The sequence below is a fragment of the Cygnus olor genome, chromosome 5 (assembly GCF_009769625.2).
Source record: "Cygnus olor isolate bCygOlo1 chromosome 5, bCygOlo1.pri.v2, whole genome shotgun sequence".
Lineage (NCBI taxonomy): Eukaryota > Metazoa > Chordata > Aves > Anseriformes > Anatidae > Cygnus > Cygnus olor.
Genome location: NC_049173.1, coordinates 26540891 through 26558910, shown reverse-complemented (window position 1 = coordinate 26558910; position 18020 = coordinate 26540891). Strand labels below are relative to the sequence as shown.

Below are 18020 nucleotides of genomic sequence, written 5' to 3'. Positions count from 1 at the left end.
TTTAAGGTATACTTGAAATGCATGTGGTGATTGTTACTAGACTCGTCTCTGCACTCAGTGTAACTGGTGTCCAAAGGAACTATTATTTCCTAAGCTGAGCTTGAAAATTCAGTAGGCTCGTTTATAGGTTGTCCTGTTTTTTTTTTATAAATATTGTCAGTTATATCTAACATGCTTATAGCCAGGATATTTTCTTCTTTCTCTGAGCTTCTAGTTTCTTTGATCTGTGATAGTCATAGTCAGAAGCTTGAACCCTCTGCAAAGTTACAAAAGTGTTGGTTTTCCAAGATCAGCTATAGAAAGCTGCAGCTTGATTATTTTTTTTTGAGCCAATTATCACATCTGATTTCATGTTATACATAGGTGCCGTGATACTCTAGCTCTGTCCCTCAAAAAAAGTGGTTTAACAGTCAATGAGTTGTAAGGACAGGTACATATCTTACAGAGGTGAAAGCTTTCTGTCTGGGAATTTCTCGGCATGCGATCATAAAATGGTCAGTGAGGTCAGCAATGCAATTAATGCACTCTTGGTTTGTTTTTAAGTACTGATCTAGGCATTAATGTGTACCAGACATCAGTTTTTGGCAGAATTTCACATTTCTGATTGCCATGGTTTAGAAAATTACAATGGCTTACCCTTGGTATCTCCAGGATATCTTTGTGGAGAAAGTCAGAGGAGAACAACTTGTTCCGTATTAACACTTGAAGCTCAAAGCCTTTGGTTCAGTTCTGAGATTGTGCTTGTGAAAATAAGTTATTGTGTTGGATTTAGAGAAGAATGTTTATTTCTTCACTTCAAAGTATGTCCAGCTGTGTGAATATAAGCTTCTAAACAGGGCATGATAGAAAAGAGAAAATGAAGCATCAACAACATATCCTGCATATAAGAGCAGCCTAAGTGGGAGCGAGCAGGGAAAATTCATTGTTTGGCAGCCAGGAATTATCAAAGACCCATTCAGACTAAGTGTTATTTAATTTATTGCCTGTTGAACAAACCATTGGATTCTGCTTATTTTATTGGTACCGTGGCTGGAGTCTCCAGTCTGGTGATGAAGAGGCAAGGTGGATCTCATGTCTGATACTCTTTGAAGAAGTGCTTAAGAACTTTTAACATACGCTACAGAAATTCACAGTCAGTTGTGTCTTAGCTCTCTTTAATGTCCTTTCTGACCCTTTTTTTTTTTTTTTCATTTTTCACATAGCTATTAAAGAGTTAAGCTTGGAAACATTTCCAGTTTTAACCCACACTCACTGATGCACGTCATGAAGTATATATACCACGAAGTCTATGTATATTTTTAGCTCATTCTTTTGTCTTTAGAAAGCTTATCTGTGAAGGTTCAAAGCAAGCTTTTTAGGGGAAAAAAAAGAGTTCATGCAGTTCACAACTGAAGCACTGAGACGCATGTTGTTTTGTCTCAGTCCTCCACTGCTACCCACACCTTACTGATGGCTTTGTGGTAGGCCCAGAGGTTCGTGGCAATGGTGTATGACTCACACATTTCTGACCTGGGTATGGAGTTGTGCATTGTCTTGCTGTACAGGCTTAATTTGGAGAGGCTAAAGGGAGGGACAACTGTGAAAGAGTCAAAAGAGTGAACAAATAGTACTTGGAAGCAATGGCACTTTGATTTTCTTCAGATTGTGTGTTGGGGCAGAGGCTGTGGCTGTGGGACATGCAACAACTGAAAAAAGGCTAGATTTTTAAAAAGATTATTCTCTTTCTAACAGCATAGTTCTGGAAGATTATACAAAAATCCAGAAGCGGCCACAGCTTTTTCACACGCTCCTGCAGAATTTTAGTCCTAAATCCTCAAATGTCTCTAGAGTTCACTCTTTGATCCTGATCCAATGGAAGCCCATAAAATATTTCTAGTGACTTCAGAGTTTTGGATGCATCCCAGAAAGAGTACAACTAATTTTCACATAATTTTACTCTGTTGGATTTGTTGGAAGGAATCACAGAATTGTAGGGGTTGGAAGGGACCTCAAGAGATCATCGGGTCCGACCCCAAATGTGCTCATACTCGGACAAGTTAATAAAATTTAAGGCAGTTTTTCTTATTTAAAAGTCTTTTATTTTTATCTTCTTGTTTCACTTTTGATACAGTGGACAGTGCCCAGTTTGCAGCCATCAGTTGGAGGATAGTGAGCTCAGCAAAGAGGAGTATAATAATCTCAGTGAAAGAATAATAAGAGATGTGATACATGGAACTGACACTTTCAGAAAGACAAGTCCACAGGTAGGTCTTGCATGCTGTCAGGCTCGTTGGCTAGGAGGGTGATATATAATTAATATTAAATTTCTTTGAAAACACTACAAATCTTATTTTTTCTTTGCTTTAAACATTAATAAGTCATTAGATACTTACTTGAAGTATCCTCTCTATATATGTATATGTATTCAGTTCTGTTGATAAAACGTGTCTAAACCTTGATCTCTTTAGTATTGTTTTTGTTCTTACATTTTCAACCAGTCATTAATGGATACTGAAATAATTAAAATATAAAGGAAACTTGGAAAAAATATTTTTTTAAATAAAAAATGAAAAGCTGTGGAAATCTTTTAATCCTTCAAAAGTTACATTTTAAGTATGGAATAAAGTTTAGTAACTAGAACAAAGTAAGATGTAGCATTTTGAGCCTGCAAAAAAAGTAGAAGTCCTTGATAAGTTCAGTATCATATATGAAGCTTGTGTTTATGTGCCGAATACTTGATTTTTCAGTTCGGTGGCTGTTTGCCAGAAACAATAAAGATCCACTTTTCTTTTTGTTTACTCAGATTTTACAACCGACCAACCAATTACCCCTTGATTTTAAACATGCACTTTCATATTTATAATTACAGTATACATCAGGAGCGTCAAGCTCTTCCAAGGATGTTGTATACATACAAGAGGGAGTAATTCCCATAGACTATTATATATTGCAGTTCTACTTCCTACTCGGTTTGTGTGGAGTTCCAGCAATAGTGATACTGAATGAAGCTGAGCTCCACTAGGTGGAGCCCACACCACATCTTGGGGTGGTTTTGCTTTACCGCGGTAAGTATTGATGTCATTTTGCAGCAGCTGGTACCTCTGTTCTGCACCAGTTCTGAAAATATGGGAGAGGATGCCAGGTTTGTTTTTAAGGCTTTCTGCAGACACAGACCTTGCACATATATAACAGTGAAAGAAATCTGAAACAGTTAATGTCAGGGTGCTTGTAGTGTATGAAGCCTGTTGTTCAGATATCTAATTTCTACACAGATACTCTCCTCAGTTCAGGACTTTTGGCAGATCTGGCTGTGAAGGGGAGTGAAATTATCCTTAAAAATATAGCAATAATTTTAAGTATTCAGTGGGTACTGGTGTTCTGTAATATTACAAGATAAACAAAAGGAAGTGTTTTATTGCATGCTGTAGAACTAACTTTACTCATTCTCCAAACACCTTTGGGAAAATTATAGTTGAGGTAGGTTTATTAAAGAAAGCAACAGCAAAAATTCAGTGTCTGAAACAGTTAACTGTCTAGTCCATGAAGCTTCATTCACATTCTGTGTGGTGACTGCTGTCCTGAAAATTTCAAATGTGTGAAGTGTACAGGGCTAGATTAGCAGCACCAGCTGGGGGGGGGGAAGCTCAGCTAGGGAATTCTGTAATGGGTCATTCATGCCCCAGTTGAGCAATAGTGGAAACGAACCTGATCGATCTAGTGAATGCAGTCTAATGAAACAAAGAATCCATGTTAAGTTTTGATGCCCATAGATTTCGCTAATTTGTGCGGTAGCTGAATTTCTGTCATTTGCCTCTCTAGGGCAGTTGCGTGTCAGCCTTGGTCCAGGTGGGCAGCAGGAGGCTGGGAGGGGGTAAGCTCGGTGTGCTCGCTGCTGGCTGCATGGCTCCGAGTCTGCTCCCGCTCTGAGAGCTGAGCGTGGAGGTGTGGCAGAGGCCAAGCAGCATTGTGATGTGTTGGAGGTTTCCAGAAATAACTTTGGGACTTTTTGTTGCCTTTGTTCTGTGAAAGCAGACGTGATGGAGAAAATATCCTGCCCAGTTTTGCTATGCCAGACTCTGCGACTTCTCCTGCAGCCAGGATTTTCCAGAGAGGAAGCTAGGTGAGGAGGCTGAAGTCATGATGTAGGCAAATAAATGAGAGAGGGGGTTTTGCATTTTCCAGGCAGTCACGTTTTTCTAGTAGCTGCAATAGCAAGTATTTTGACTTTCTATTCCCTGTTTTCATTTAACTAATTTTCCTCAATGCATCAGTGCTTCTTGCAAAAAAATGATTAATCAGGGAAACAGTTTGAGTTGTTCTGAGCTCTAAAAAAGTTTTGTTCCAATAATGCTTTAAATTGCATTTGTAATGCATTTGGAATTTTCCTTTTTCTTCACTAAGGAATAGTCTGCTGTCTTACAGCAGTGTCATTGCCTTTTTTTTAATTCACTCTCAATGAAGCATACATGCAGTCAGAGTAGAAAGTGAGGAGCAGAGGTAGGGTTTATTGAGGATCCTCCAACAATAGTCTGTTGTGCTGTGTTTAAAAAAAAATGAGATTTTTGGCTTTAGATACTTTTCTAAAAGAAAATCAAACAATTTAGGATTATCCATAAGAATGGCAGCGTACGATACTTTTCAAATATTTTGAAAAGATGGCTTACCTGGACTATGTATGGTCATCTGTGCTGAGAAAATACCTATGACACATTAAAAATAGCCATCAATTCAGATTTTTGTTCACAACTACCAAAAGTTGTGTAATAAGGATGTCAGATGCTGGTCAGATGTAGCGAGCTGCAACCTTGCAGCTGATCCAGGAAGAACACAATCGTAACAGGACTGTTACATTTGTACCAGTGTCTGTGCGATGCTTTCAGCTGGATGCCTGTTTACTTTGGCTGCATTTAATTGGGAGCTCTGCTATTGAACCTGAGATGATAAAATCAGTATCCTGGGAGGAAGCAGCGTCTTTTGCTGTGAAGACTTTCATGCTCAGCTGCTCTCAGCTGTTTCTCTCAAATACACGAATGCAGCGATTTCATTCCTTTCACAGCTACTTCATGCCCCTGGTAAGGGCTGCTGTGCAGGAGGAAGGAAGCACTTGCCAGATGTGTGTGTGTGCTGGCAGGAAGAGATGGGTTTGTGGGCATGTAAAGTCCCCACACTAGGTCTGGGCTAATTGTGTAAAGTAAAGGGGTTTTACAAATCCTTCTACAGTATAAGAGACTGGAGGGAGAAGAGGAAGTGACCCATTCATATTGCTGTTGTTTTTGCAGTTGAATGAGGCTTTGCTGTTTCCAAGGAGCATGGAAAATAAAGCTCTCTGTCAGCTTTTAGATTGATGCCTTTCCTACAGTGCTTTGGTTCTCCTTTCACGTGGACATGTCCCAGCTGCACAATTTGCCTCAAAGCCCTTTGTGCTGTATGTGAGTTCTGTTCTAAACGGTGTAGTTTACTAATTCCAAAAAATGTATGTACTCCAAAACTGTCTGACGCAGTCTCAGCTTCTAGCAAGATCATCTAGTTCTTCACAGTGCACAGTGTGTGCTACACCCAGGCTGTGTGGGCCATTTACCTCCTCTACCCCTGCTCCCATATGTTACCTTCTTCCTGTCAGTGCCAGCGAGCAAAAGGACTTTGTGAGGAGAAGAAGGAAGGAGAAGGCCGGGTGGAATTTTTCCTGTGGCTTCATGTGTCCCCCTTCCCTCCTAGGTGTGTGCCATACTGCATCACAGGGTTCAAAGTCCCAGTTAAGTTTTTTATGTACAGTAGGAGTACAAAAATGTGGCCTGTTGGTGAACGCTGCACTTTGTACTGGGATGGGGCTTTTTTAGACAGGGACACTTCTTGTGGTTCTTTTGGGTTGTAGGTAGGATGGGGTTTCAGGATAGCAAGGATGGAAGAACTTGGTATGGCTGAATCTCAAAAGTCCTGGAAGTCTGTTGTTTGGGGGTTACTGTTTTGGACAGCAGGCACTGGAGAACTTGAGTTATTGGTAGAATCTTAGAAGTTCATTGGGATCAAATGAGAGCTAATAGCAGTGGAGATGAAGAGCTTACTGGTAGCCTTTTGGGTGCATGCTGGTATTGGGCTATGGACAAGACTAAGGCAAGAGCTGATATTTGGGAGTTAAAATACTTGAAGTGCTCACTGAGTACGGCTCTGGTTTGGTCACAGCATTAGAATAGAAGTGACATTGGTAGGAACAAATGTGTTATGACAGTCAGCAACAACAGGGATCAAAAAACTGACTTATAACTCATTTCATTATAGGACAACCAGTGCTGAACAGTTTTTATTCTACAGATGATTTTACAGGTGTTGCGGAATAACACAGTGATGATCAAGTCCATCACTGCCTTGTGGCTAATTTTTAGTTATGGGTTGAATATGGTCCTTGGACTGTAGATAAGAATAGGGTTAGCATTGCAATTAGAATTAAATACACCACTACTAGCCCTGTTGACTCCTGGATCTTGAAGAGTCCTGTCATAGGTCTAGGAAAACCTACAAAGATAAGACACAACATTTGTAGACAGGGCTGAACATTTTTATTATTTTTTCTCTGCTACATATGGGCCACTGGACTCAATTGGGATGAGGTTAGTAGTCAGTACAGCAGAATCTTGTATTGCCTCAAGCCAGGTTTGTTGCTAGGTCTTGTAACATGCCACAGGAACAGGGGAGATTTGAGGGGCTCAGGATTAGCTGTGGGTTTCTTTTGGTTGCAGTGTTTTGGTTAGGTTAGTTTGGGGCTTAGAAAGAAGGCTAGCTTCAGAGCTCGATCCGCTACTGAAGCTTGTACTGAATCTTAGTAAGCGTAGAATAAAGGTGGGTAATGGTTTATGGTGGATGTTGGGATAATGTCAGTACTGGATCATCCAGACAGGCTAAGAGCACTAACTTATCCTGCATACTTTCTTACTGCCTCCATTTAATTCAGAGAGAATGTTACACTCTTGTGATATGATCTACTAGAGAGGAGAGAACTTCTGGAAGGAAGGAAGAGGAGGGGAAGAGGGAAGACTGTGCAGGGAAATGGGTGGTGAGATACAAAGGCTGCTGGAATTTTTCTAAGGCTTCTCTTGCATCTTCTCTTACCCCAGAGGCTCCTGATAATGGAAGCAAACAGAAGCACGGAGATTATTTTGGCAGAGAATAAAAAGACTAAGCTGCTTCCTCAGTAGCAAGAAATAAATTTAGCATGCATTTCTTTCCCTTGATTACCTCAGTGTTAGAGAACCTTTGTTGGGGCTGGGTCAGATCTTCTGGGGTGGTCCAGTCTTCCTTTTCTTGATTCATTTAACAAGGAATGAATTGAGATTTTATTGAGGTCACTGTCTACTATGCCATCAGCTCATTGTGCTCCAAAATTAGGCCACCACATAAGAAAATAATGTTCCTTTCTTCCAATCCATTGTCTAAAACTGTTCTGTTGTCCCACCCAGTCTTTTCAAACTGCTCCTTTGTCACCTCTGTATTTGGAAATTCTCCTAACATACTCAATACTCCAGTTAGGGCAATCAAGTAAGAAAAATCTGTTTCTAATCTTCTAATCTTTTTGAATGCCATTTCCTTGGTTAAAATACACTTCCTTTGCTGATGCAATGATTTTCTAGATCTGTATCTTCCTTGCATTAGCTAGAACATATAAAAAGAAATAGAGAGAAATAGAAGAAATGAAAAGATTCACTAAGGTTTTAGAATGTCATACCTTGATAAAATATTCCTTTTTTTTTTCCTGTTCATTAGCTGATCACAGAGGCAGACAGGCGCCATAAATGTGAAGTCAGAATAGCAAATTTTCACCTCAGAGTTAAACTAATCTGACTTAATCTGAGTAGTTTATTTTCAAGGAGATTATTTTATTGGAAACCCCTTGGATACACAGTCTGGTAGTTGCAGCTCGTTCATTCCACTAATTAGGATCTTAAGACTCCTTCAGACAGTGTTCTCTGCCTTTGAATATTGCTAAGTTCTTTGATAATACTTCTAAAGTAAAATTAGTATGAGCTCATGTTCTTATACACTCTTTGAAATGTTACCTCTTTGAACTTGGGCATAATCAAATGGTCCTTTACCATTTCATCCTTTGGTCCATCACCAAAAATTCTTGCTTTTAAGTCAAGGAGCTGGTCTCTAGCTGTGGTCAAACCCAGATTTTTCTGATGCTGCAGAGACCTATGTGGAATTTCTAACACAGGGCTTCATTGTAATTTATGGTAACTAGAATGGCTTAACAAGTTATAATAATTTCATGTTATCTATCAAATGCCTTATCTCTTAAGATTTGATAAGGTTTGTTTTAGAACAGCAGCAACGCGAGTGGATGTTTTCATTACACATGATGATCCTATAAGTAGATACAGTTCCTCCAGAAATCTGTAAAATGTAAGTATACTTTTTTCCGTAGTATGCATTGTTTCATCTTTTTGATGTTAAATTTAATTTGGTTTTGTATTCATCATTGGTCTGGCTTCTTCTGTGCCATTCTCTTTCATCAATGTCTATAAAATATTTCATGTACATATGGGAATTAGTATAGAACTTTGAAAGAAGATGCTAATTTTTTAGCATGACCCTTTGTTCTCTTTTCGAAAATGCTATGGCTTGTTCAGTGGTTTAGTAGCTTTTTATGAAGTCATGTCAGTTTTTTTTGAAAATGTAATTAATGTCATGTGGTTCTCTTTTACCTACATTGACACATGGAAATAATTTTTTGAGATATTCTTTTGCAAAAGATGTGCACATGAAACTCCTCCAGATCATGGTGTTTCAGTGGTTTTATACACTTTTCCATAATCTGACCAATCATGCTACAATGCACAGATTCTGGTTTATAATTCTCCGGATTGTTTCCAGAAATATTAAAATAGGGTTAGAACATTTGGTGCCATTCAGTTCTCCAGAACAGTTGCTGTTTCTATTGAGATTGCAAATATTAGTCAGCATAAGCATTTGGTGGCAGAGGGATTTTCAAACAAGCATAACTAGCCTTACCACCCTACCAGCTGCTCATTCCTGCCCCCTTTGCCCCCTTAAAGTGTGTCAGAAAAAAAGTGAGCATAGCCCTATGGACAAGCCTAGATGACAAAATCATGTTTTATTTTCTCTTGGGTGGTTTTTCAGCTAAATCTGTTCCTTGCTTAGATTCACTTCAAGCATTTGTACCAGCATAATGGAGAAGGCAGCAGGGAGGTATATTTGGCTCTCTGATTTTCATGAGGCATCTTTCCACTTGGAGATTATGGACTAGCACTAAGTAAGTGCTAGTCTGCCTTGTCTACTTGGATGCTCCTTTTTTTTTTTTTTTTGGTGCAGTTCACACTGCATGGCTTTTTTGTTCCACTGTCTGTCTTTAATGCCAGTTACAGTGTTATTAGGCATTCAAGTTCATCTCCAAAGGCAGCAGTGCAAAGATGAGGGCATTTTTCCACTGAGGGCAGCATCACAAACTTCCATGTTAAGTGTGCTCAGGAAGGACATCTCAGAAGTGCACTGCCTGGGTTGCTGAGGCCTGAGTTCTGCACCGTTGGTGTGACGGACCCACATCAGCCAGCACCAAGTCCTGCAACAGCGCTGCTGGGCTGCCAGCGTGCCTGCTCTCTGCCTCCCATCCCAGGTCCTTCTTGTTTGTGACAGTATCTCTGGAGGTTACGGACGCAGCGATTGGAGACTCTTGCATTGTTTGTTAACTTTGCAGGCATAATAATAGAGGGCAAACAAATCGTATGCAATCCAGAGTACATAGTGTTACCATACACAATACTGAGAAAAGCCTTCCTGCTTATACGGGTTTGAAGGGGATTTCCAGGCTTTGAAACTGTGGGGGAAATATTTAAACCCTTCAGGCACAGCAACAAACAGACTTAAGAGGGCTCCAGTAGTTGCAACACAAGGCGCCTTAAAAGAAATTGGCTGGATTTCAGTTTGACAGCTGAATTTTATTTCTCACACACTAATGCTCATTCCTGTGTTTTTCTTCTGATATCAGGAAACACTGCCAAAAACAAAGCAGCCCCCATCGCTTTACGTTTTATGAAGCTGCTAAAAAGTGAATGTTTTCAGTTCCCTAAAAGCTGCTTTCAGTGTTGAAAAACACACTGTTTGATTCTTAGGGTAGGGCTGTGTGATATTTAAGTGCAATATCATATTCTGTTAATTCGAGTTTACTCTTTCCTTGCACTTGAGTATATTGCCATTCAATGTGGAGAGGGGAAGCACTGCTTTTTCCGTTGTACAAATCTTAGAATATGGTGAATGCTTCTGTAAAATATATATGTTGGTAACTATGGCTTTGTACTTCATAATCAACTTGTCGTGTCTCCACCCTTTCTGATGAGTGAGCACAGATTCTATTGTTTGGAAGGAGTGACGAGCAGCTGCTTCTCCAGTGATTTTAATAGCTTTTGGTAGTTTTTGTTTTTTTTTTTTTCTTCCCAAATTCCATGTGTTTGCATGAGCATAATGGCCTTTCTTGTATTTAAAGTCCTCTATGGATTTGCTCATGTATCTCCTTTGTATGCCTTTTGTACTTTGTTTTTTGGCATTTAGATTAGGGGACATTTTGGGTTGTTGAAGAATTTGAGAAAGACCATGATTTCTATTTCTAGTTTCCAGCACATTTCCTATTTAGATTTGTGCAGAAAAAATGCTATGATCTAACCTTTCAGTGATCTTAAACTTTCACTCCAATACCTCAGGTTGAGAGATCACCAAAACTCTCACAAAATTCTGTAGTTTCACAATCCTGGGAGTTAGCACAGTCAGCACTACCCGGTGATCCCAGGAGTCTCACCTGCTCCCAGCCTCATTCCTAGACTGTGTGCTTTCTGCACGTTGTGCCAGTACAGACTTCTGTGCTCTGACCTGATCAGGGGAACTGGTGCAGGCTGAAGTCTGTTCCGTAGGCTCAGCTCATGTTGGATCTGTTCTTAATCTGCTCCAGCCTTCCTTGTTGTGCCAACAGATGTGTTTGCATAGGTAGAGGTGGGGTTAGGTTAGGATTGAATGGCTAAGAGAAGGAAGAAGGCAGAAACATCTCTTTCTGTGGCAGCACCAGTACAAACCAGTAAAAAAGGATGGTGAAATACAGCGTGAGACATCCAGCTGGTGTTGAGTACCAAAAAAATGTGCAATCGTTTCGTGCTTTGGCTGAGATATGAATAGACTTCAGCTACCCACATGCTAGTGGTTAAACAAAAAAATATTTTAAATGTCTTTACTTCTTTATGTCAGGATAAATTCCATAATGGGTTTGTTATGGCTGGCTCTTAGTAATAAATCGATTTAGTCAGTGTGGTGTCCATTTGCAAACATAAGATCTCTTAGTAAAAGTGGCTGTGAATCACTTCTAATGATTGCGTAGCTGGCATTTCCCTATTTTCCCAGCGAGGCAATGAATGAAATCAGGCTTTTTTTTTTTTCCCAATTCCCTTTTGTTTTGCACGCAGTGTACAACAGGGTACCACAGCAACCTCCTTTCTGCAGGCTGCCCATGTTCCTGCTGTAGCGAGGCACGTTCATCAGGCACACAGGCTCCTGCGCAACACCTGGCAGCAAACACAGCAGAATTGCTGTACAGTTTGTTGCAGCACTTTTCTGTAGCTCCTTTGCATTAAGAGAAACTTCTCCTCAGCATCTTTTTGAGGCAAACCCAGTTGGAACAAGTTAGAAATTGCTGTAGTGTTTGCTGTGTTTGTTTGAGTGCTCCTGTGTGTAAAGAGAGATGTCTCGCTACTTGTTGGCATCTTGTAAGGGTTCATCAGAAGTACTCCCTGTTGTGTTCAGCAGGAAGTTTTCATCTAAATGTTCCTTTTGGGCTTCCTGTACCCATTATCTCCCTGTCTGGCAAACACACTGGTGTATTTAGATCAGGCAACGCGTCCTCAGTTTGGAAGGGGAATCCTGTTTGGATTCCTTTTGCCTAAATCAACCTTCACATCACTGTTGTACCGCATGGGTGATTTTGGGGTCTGGCTTCTCCTGATCAGTTGTATCCTGGCTGCAGCTGTGCTCTGCTTAATTCTTCTTTATAAGGAAGATTTTCAATTTCTTTTTCCAGATGGCTAGTGAGGGGAGTATCTTTAAAGAACTGTAGATGAATCATCTCTTTATTACTGTAGCTGTAAGATTTGGATAAAATACAGACAAATCCTGATCTTTGAAAGATTAGCATCCTTCAAACTGTATACTTTCTCTCCTCTAGTGTAAGTCAGTGTGTATGAATGGATAACTCTTTGTACTGCACCTGGATGGCATAGCCTGCTGCTTACTCCCAGGGTTTGCCCTTTTCCTTCCCTGTGTCTGGAGAGGATGGTAAATTTGACAACTCAAAAGCTCTCTCTCAGGGAAGGAGACCTGGATCTTCTATGGTTCTTTCAGGTGTGTTGTTTTTTTCTTGCTTTGTTTTGTTTTTCTGGAAAAGGAAAGGAGCAATCTTGTGTGTTGCTGGGGAAACATGGGTGGAGAGGAGAAAATGAAGAGATCCTTGGGGATTTTTAATCTCTCTAGGGCTTGTCACTGAGGAGTCTTCTGAATTTGATGACATAAATTAAACCTAGCAGAGTAAGTGCAAAAGACAAATGGCCATTAACTCCTCATCTCCCCGTGTGGAAAACAGTCTCCTGTGGCAGCAAGCCTTCTCTTCCTCCAGAATCGCATCGTTTACTGGTACTGGGAGTGTTTTCTCTTTCTCTCCCTGCTGTATTGTGGCGTTTCCTGGTAGTGAGGCAGAAGAGCCGTGCAGAGCTGGGAGCCCACCGGGACATGCTGACAGGCCTCGACTGGGGCTGGGGCCAGACACGTGGCCAGAAGGAGATGGCAGGGCAAGGTGGGGGGGTGAGGGAGCACTGTAAGGGCTGCAGCTTCTCCCCTGCTCCGAAAGTAAACCAGAGAGAGCCAGGAGCTGGCTGCTGAGAGGCACTGAGCCTGTCCCGCTTAGCAGGCCCCTGCTGGCAGCTTCTGCTGGGAGAGGAGAGGGAGCAGAGCAAAGAGCAAAGTGCTGAGGGGAGCACCCCCTGCCCGCCTCCTCTGCTGCCCACCCTGCTTGGGTGCTGCTGTGTTTCCTCGGCAGAGCACTCAAGGAGCTCTCACCCCCTCAAGGAACTGCTCCGTAACTACTGGCACTTGAAATAAAATACCTCTTTAAGGATTCTTCACAAAACGTTTGTTCTGTATTGCACTGAGCCCTTGAAGACAAGGTTATACGTATGCCATGTTTTCTAGAAATGTGTACCTGACTGTAGTCAGTGTTGCGCCAAACAATGTTGGCATTGGGAAAATAGCACTCTGTTGGAGTGTGTACCATGTGTTTTCATCTTTCACTTTATTTTGTCTTTTCCATTCTTACTCATTTTTGCCTCAAAACTTTCCTATTTTACCTTCATTCTGCATGCATGTGTTTTCCTCTTTCTTGCCTTCCCCTCCTTTCAGCCAGCCGTCCAGTGTTACAGCGATGGCTCACCTGATGATGAACCACAGGGGAGTCCAATGAGCCTGGCAGCCAGGAATCCTCGTTGTTTTCTGCAGTTGCTTCTCTCGTCCCCACTGCCTCTGCTAATGACTGAAATTTTAACACCTGAATGATGCACTCTTATCTTGCTTGGTTTGTTTATACTCTGCATACAAGTAACCCTTGTTCTAGTGTAATTTGTCATAAGCATCCTAACTAAATTTGTTAAAGTCGGTGATCATTTGGTACTGCCTGACAGCAATATATCTTCTGAACAAATAAATTATTTCATTTCTTTCTCCGAGGAAGAGTTGTATATGCTATAAAGGTTTTTGGTTTGGTGTGGGGCGTGGGGCTTGTAATTCTTTAGTTTTACATATTGCTATATGGATAAATGTGAGAAAGTAAGATTAGAAGAGTGGTTCTGGAATTTTGAGCCCAAGGGATGAAATTTGCGATTGTCGTGTCACTGAGAGCCTGGGGCTGTGAAACCTCCACTACCTGATAAATAAGTTGTACCTGTTAGTAGAAGGGTCTGTTATGAAACAAGGTCACTGCACACCACTTGGCACAATATCAGCAGGAGGTAGAAATCTAATGCAAGCATCTGCTGAAAACACTAAATCTTTACTCAAAAATCAAAATAGGAATTCCTGAAGGCTTGATTAAGACTTTGTATTCTGTTCTCCTTCGGGCTCTCAGGGCTAAAGCAATTGTGGTTTTCCTTCTGTTAGGAAAAAAATGGATGGATGCTCTTTGTTTGCTCAATCACTGCATTATGTTTCTGACCTAGTAAGAAATTCATTGTTTTGCTGGGCTTAAGGCTGTGCGTTTCTCACAAACAGAGGGCTGTGTTTGTAAATGAATGCTTATTTAAACATAGATCCTCTTATCCAAAGACTGGCATTCAAGGATTTCAGAATTCTTACAGAGAAACTAAGCATGATGCTTTCATATTGGAAATATTAGCAATAGTGTCATACTCCAGCAGTATTGCTTTATTCCTCAGCTGTTCCATAACAACGAGTATAGACATGTATCTTTACAAAAATGTTTGGTTTGGTTTATAATTTTTTAAAATCAAGATGACTGCAAAGTTTTGGTTTTCAGCACTAATGTAACTTAAAATTATGTTGAAAGCATCCACTGTAACATTTATGGCTAGAGAAGGTACAATTTTGTGCATGTTTGTTTTAGCAAATATACAAGATGTGAATTATAACCAACAAAGGAAAAAATGAGAGATTTAGTGTTTTGTTTTGTTTGTTTTTAATAAAAACTGAATGAAAACTTTGTGTTAAACTAAACATATTCTTCCCCCTACCCTTTCAATTTCTTTCTTTCTTTATTTCAGGAATTTGAAGCCTTTCAAACATTTGTGGAAAATCGACTTCCGTTTGATATTGTTATTGATGGACTCAATGTTTCCCACATAAAACCCAGAAAGTTGCAGTGTGAAAATGTAAGTGCTGGTTAAATATTAATTAAGAGTTTTGTGTATGCCTAGGCTGATGGTGGAACAATTAGTGACTCATTATTACTTACCCTCTTGAGAAATTGGTCAAACATTTTTGTAGCATGTTACAGTCAGTCCAAAGTCTTATCTAGACTTCACAAATGAAAATAATCAGTGGAGAGATGGTGGTTCTTACACACTTAACTGTATTAGTCATATAAAATGATACATAAATTTCCCTTGTACGCAATGCTCATAGTTAGAGATAAGTTATTGATAGTAACTTTACTAGGATATACGTTGTGTGTTTCTCTGTTTTCTTAACAATGGGGAACAGAATAAACCTACTGTACCGAAGATACAGTCTAATGCAGTTATGCTGGTAAATCTTTCTCTTGAAATAACCCCCTTGTTCAGACTGCATCCTTTGTAAGTTTAAACTTTATTTCACTTCCTATTGTCTTAAGCATTTGAGTTCTGTTCTTACAAGGGCAACTCAGACTGGCTTCAGTTTTTTCCACTTAGTGATTTTTAGAAGAATAATCCAGCTTCTTTGCCAATACCTTTGAGAATCTTTTTTTTTTTTTTTGCTAATACCTTTGAGAATACCTTTCTCAATCTTTGAGAATTCTTGGCACTCCTTTTTGGCATTTCCCTAAGAAATGGCTTAATGTTTTGTTGTTGTTGTAGTTCCAGTGAAATATTTATTTTAAATTAGGAATGACAAAGTAGCTCCTCACATGTCTTCCAAAGCAAGTCTTTAAACTTTCAAGCTCTTGAAATTAAAACTAAGTTATAAATGAGTTTGATTAAAAAAAAAAAAAAAAAAGGAAGTAATTTACTTCTAGTAATTACAAGAAATACATTTTTGTTCTTAGAACTACTTTAAAACTATTCTGAAGAGGCAGGATATCCTTTTATATATGGAGATAAAAGCAGCTGAGCTAAGGAGCTGAGATAAACCTGCTGAAAGATGTTTAAGAGCTGCAATGAAGCTTCATGAGATATTGGCTTACGAAGAGGGTACTTTCCTTAGAATGAAAGTAGAAAAGGAAGTTCACAAGTTGTTTGCATGGGATCATGGAGGAAGTGTTGATTATCTGAGAAGAATCCCAGTGCAGTGGCACAATGTTTTAAGACCTATATAGACAGATTTATGTTGCCAAAGGGAGAAGAGAAACGAAGTGTTGTTTTGTTGATGTCCTGCATCAGTACATGCCTGTCCCAGTGTGGGAGCTCTGATCGGGGTCTTGAATGTTCACTAAATGTTGGAGGCAATGGAGCAAAGAGCAAGCCTGGTTTTGCGGGATAATTACTTCTGATTTCTGGTCAGAAATCTTACTAGGAGATATTAGCATGTTGAGCAGCATAAGCTGCCTTTGAATTCCTTTTTAGATTCTGCTGTGTTTACTGGAAGGATTTTAGGATCTTTGATGCTGAGCAGCTCCAGAAGGACAGTATGGCAGCATCAGCTTCCATTTAGATGATTCCATATAGATGCAGGTTGGATCTTTCATGAGTATTTACAGATGGTATTTACAGATTGTCTGCTTTTTCTTCCTGCATGACAGAACACTAACTTGGGCTCATCCCATCTTACCTCCTGAGAAAGATTCTCAGATTTACTTGTTCTACAAGCTATGGTGCTGTTAATTATTACTGCATCTTGCCATGCACCCGAAATGTTAATCATTGGAGTTTCTGCCAAGTAGTCTTTTGATGCTCCTGTTAGCTCAGTCCTGTTTTTGAGAGTGTGAAGTCATTACAAGAGATAGGATGAAAATGCCCATTAGTTTTTCTGTGCCTTTCATCTGTAGATATTTACTGACTGGATAGAATGTATTTTTTTATAGGAAGTGTATATTCATGCTCTAAGTAACAAAATAGCTTCTTCACTGCTCCAACCATCCTGAAGAAATACTCTTCTAGACATATGAACTACTAGATACTTTTTTCTTCTATTGAGCCCCTGTATTCATTGAGATACTTTTTTTTTTAACGGTAGATGTCTTTATACATGATTATTCTATTAACTGATGAGTGTACCTTTATCCACTTAAATGTGGAACATTGCACTTACCCACTTGAACTGTGGAACAGTTTAAATGTGAGAGCATGTAGGATGCTAATTAGGAGTGTTTTCTTTCTTTGTGAGCCTGAATTCTTGCGCTGTAGCATATCAGGAAAGGATTGTGCCTTTATTCTTATTTTAGGTGCTTTGGACAAGAAGCATGTATTCTGGTTTATTTATTTTTTTCAAAACGCAGCTAAACAAAATAAAGGAAACAGAAACAGCAATGCAAAACAGAGCAACCCTTTCTTCTGTCTCCAAACGTTTCCTCCAGATGATGGCAGGGAAGGCACAGGAATCTCTGCTGGTGTAGCTTTCCTGATCAGTGTTGGTGCTGGGGGAGTAGCCCCCATCTGTGACTGCTGACCTCTGCAAGCTGTAGTCTGAGCTTTGAGGTCTAATTCTGCCACAAAGCGCTTCCTCTCCGGAGGCCGCTGTCCCTGCAGCAGAGGCAGCTGAATGGGAAGTGGCAGGTCTGGGGCACAAAATGCAGAACTGAGAGGACGAAGAGGAGAAATAAATGCCAGAGAAGCTGGAGGCAGAGTCTGAAGGATAGAGAAAGCTAACAGTGAAGGTTGCTGAGGTCAGGGTGGCTGGCTAGGATAGTATGACTGGCCAATTTAGAAGAGTGGCATGTTGTGATTCTTCAGTGACCTAGTCTGCTCCTCTTGAGGAATAACAATATTAGAGTATATTTCCAAGAACCTGTGTCAAAAGCTGCAAATTGTTAGCTTGTTGGACCACCTCTTATACAATTTAGAGTAAATAGCAGAATAAAAGTCATAGTTAAACATAGGAGATGGCATAAGATTTGTGGCAATTTTAATGCAGTCTCATTTTTATTTACATTTAACAAAAATATAATAAAACATTGATAAAATACTACTTTCTTTTTCAAACAGCTTAATATTCCTAATTCCCTTTAGGCATTCTCTAGGCATCTTGGAAAGTGGCTGGGTGTAGGGGCAAGGCACAAGTACCTTATGGGATGAGAAGAAAAGGAAAAACAGCAGAAGTTAAAGGAATGACTTTTACTTGTGTAATCCCCAAAGTATTCT

The 18020-nt window shown here is 40.0% G+C and overlaps 1 protein-coding gene across 2 annotated transcripts in view; it reads left to right on the top strand.

Annotated features, from left to right (window-relative positions):
* The window catches only part of LOC121071615 (protein only RNase P catalytic subunit), a 46184-nt gene that overhangs the window by 4420 nt on the left and 23744 nt on the right, over nt 1-18020 (top strand). For both annotated transcript variants that reach the window (XM_040560015.1, XM_040560016.1), the window contains exons 4-5: nt 2111-2243; nt 14790-14897. In XM_040560015.1, coding sequence (XP_040415949.1) covers nt 2111-2243; nt 14790-14897 — 241 coding nt within the window. The remainder of the gene's footprint in view (nt 1-2110; nt 2244-14789; nt 14898-18020) is intronic.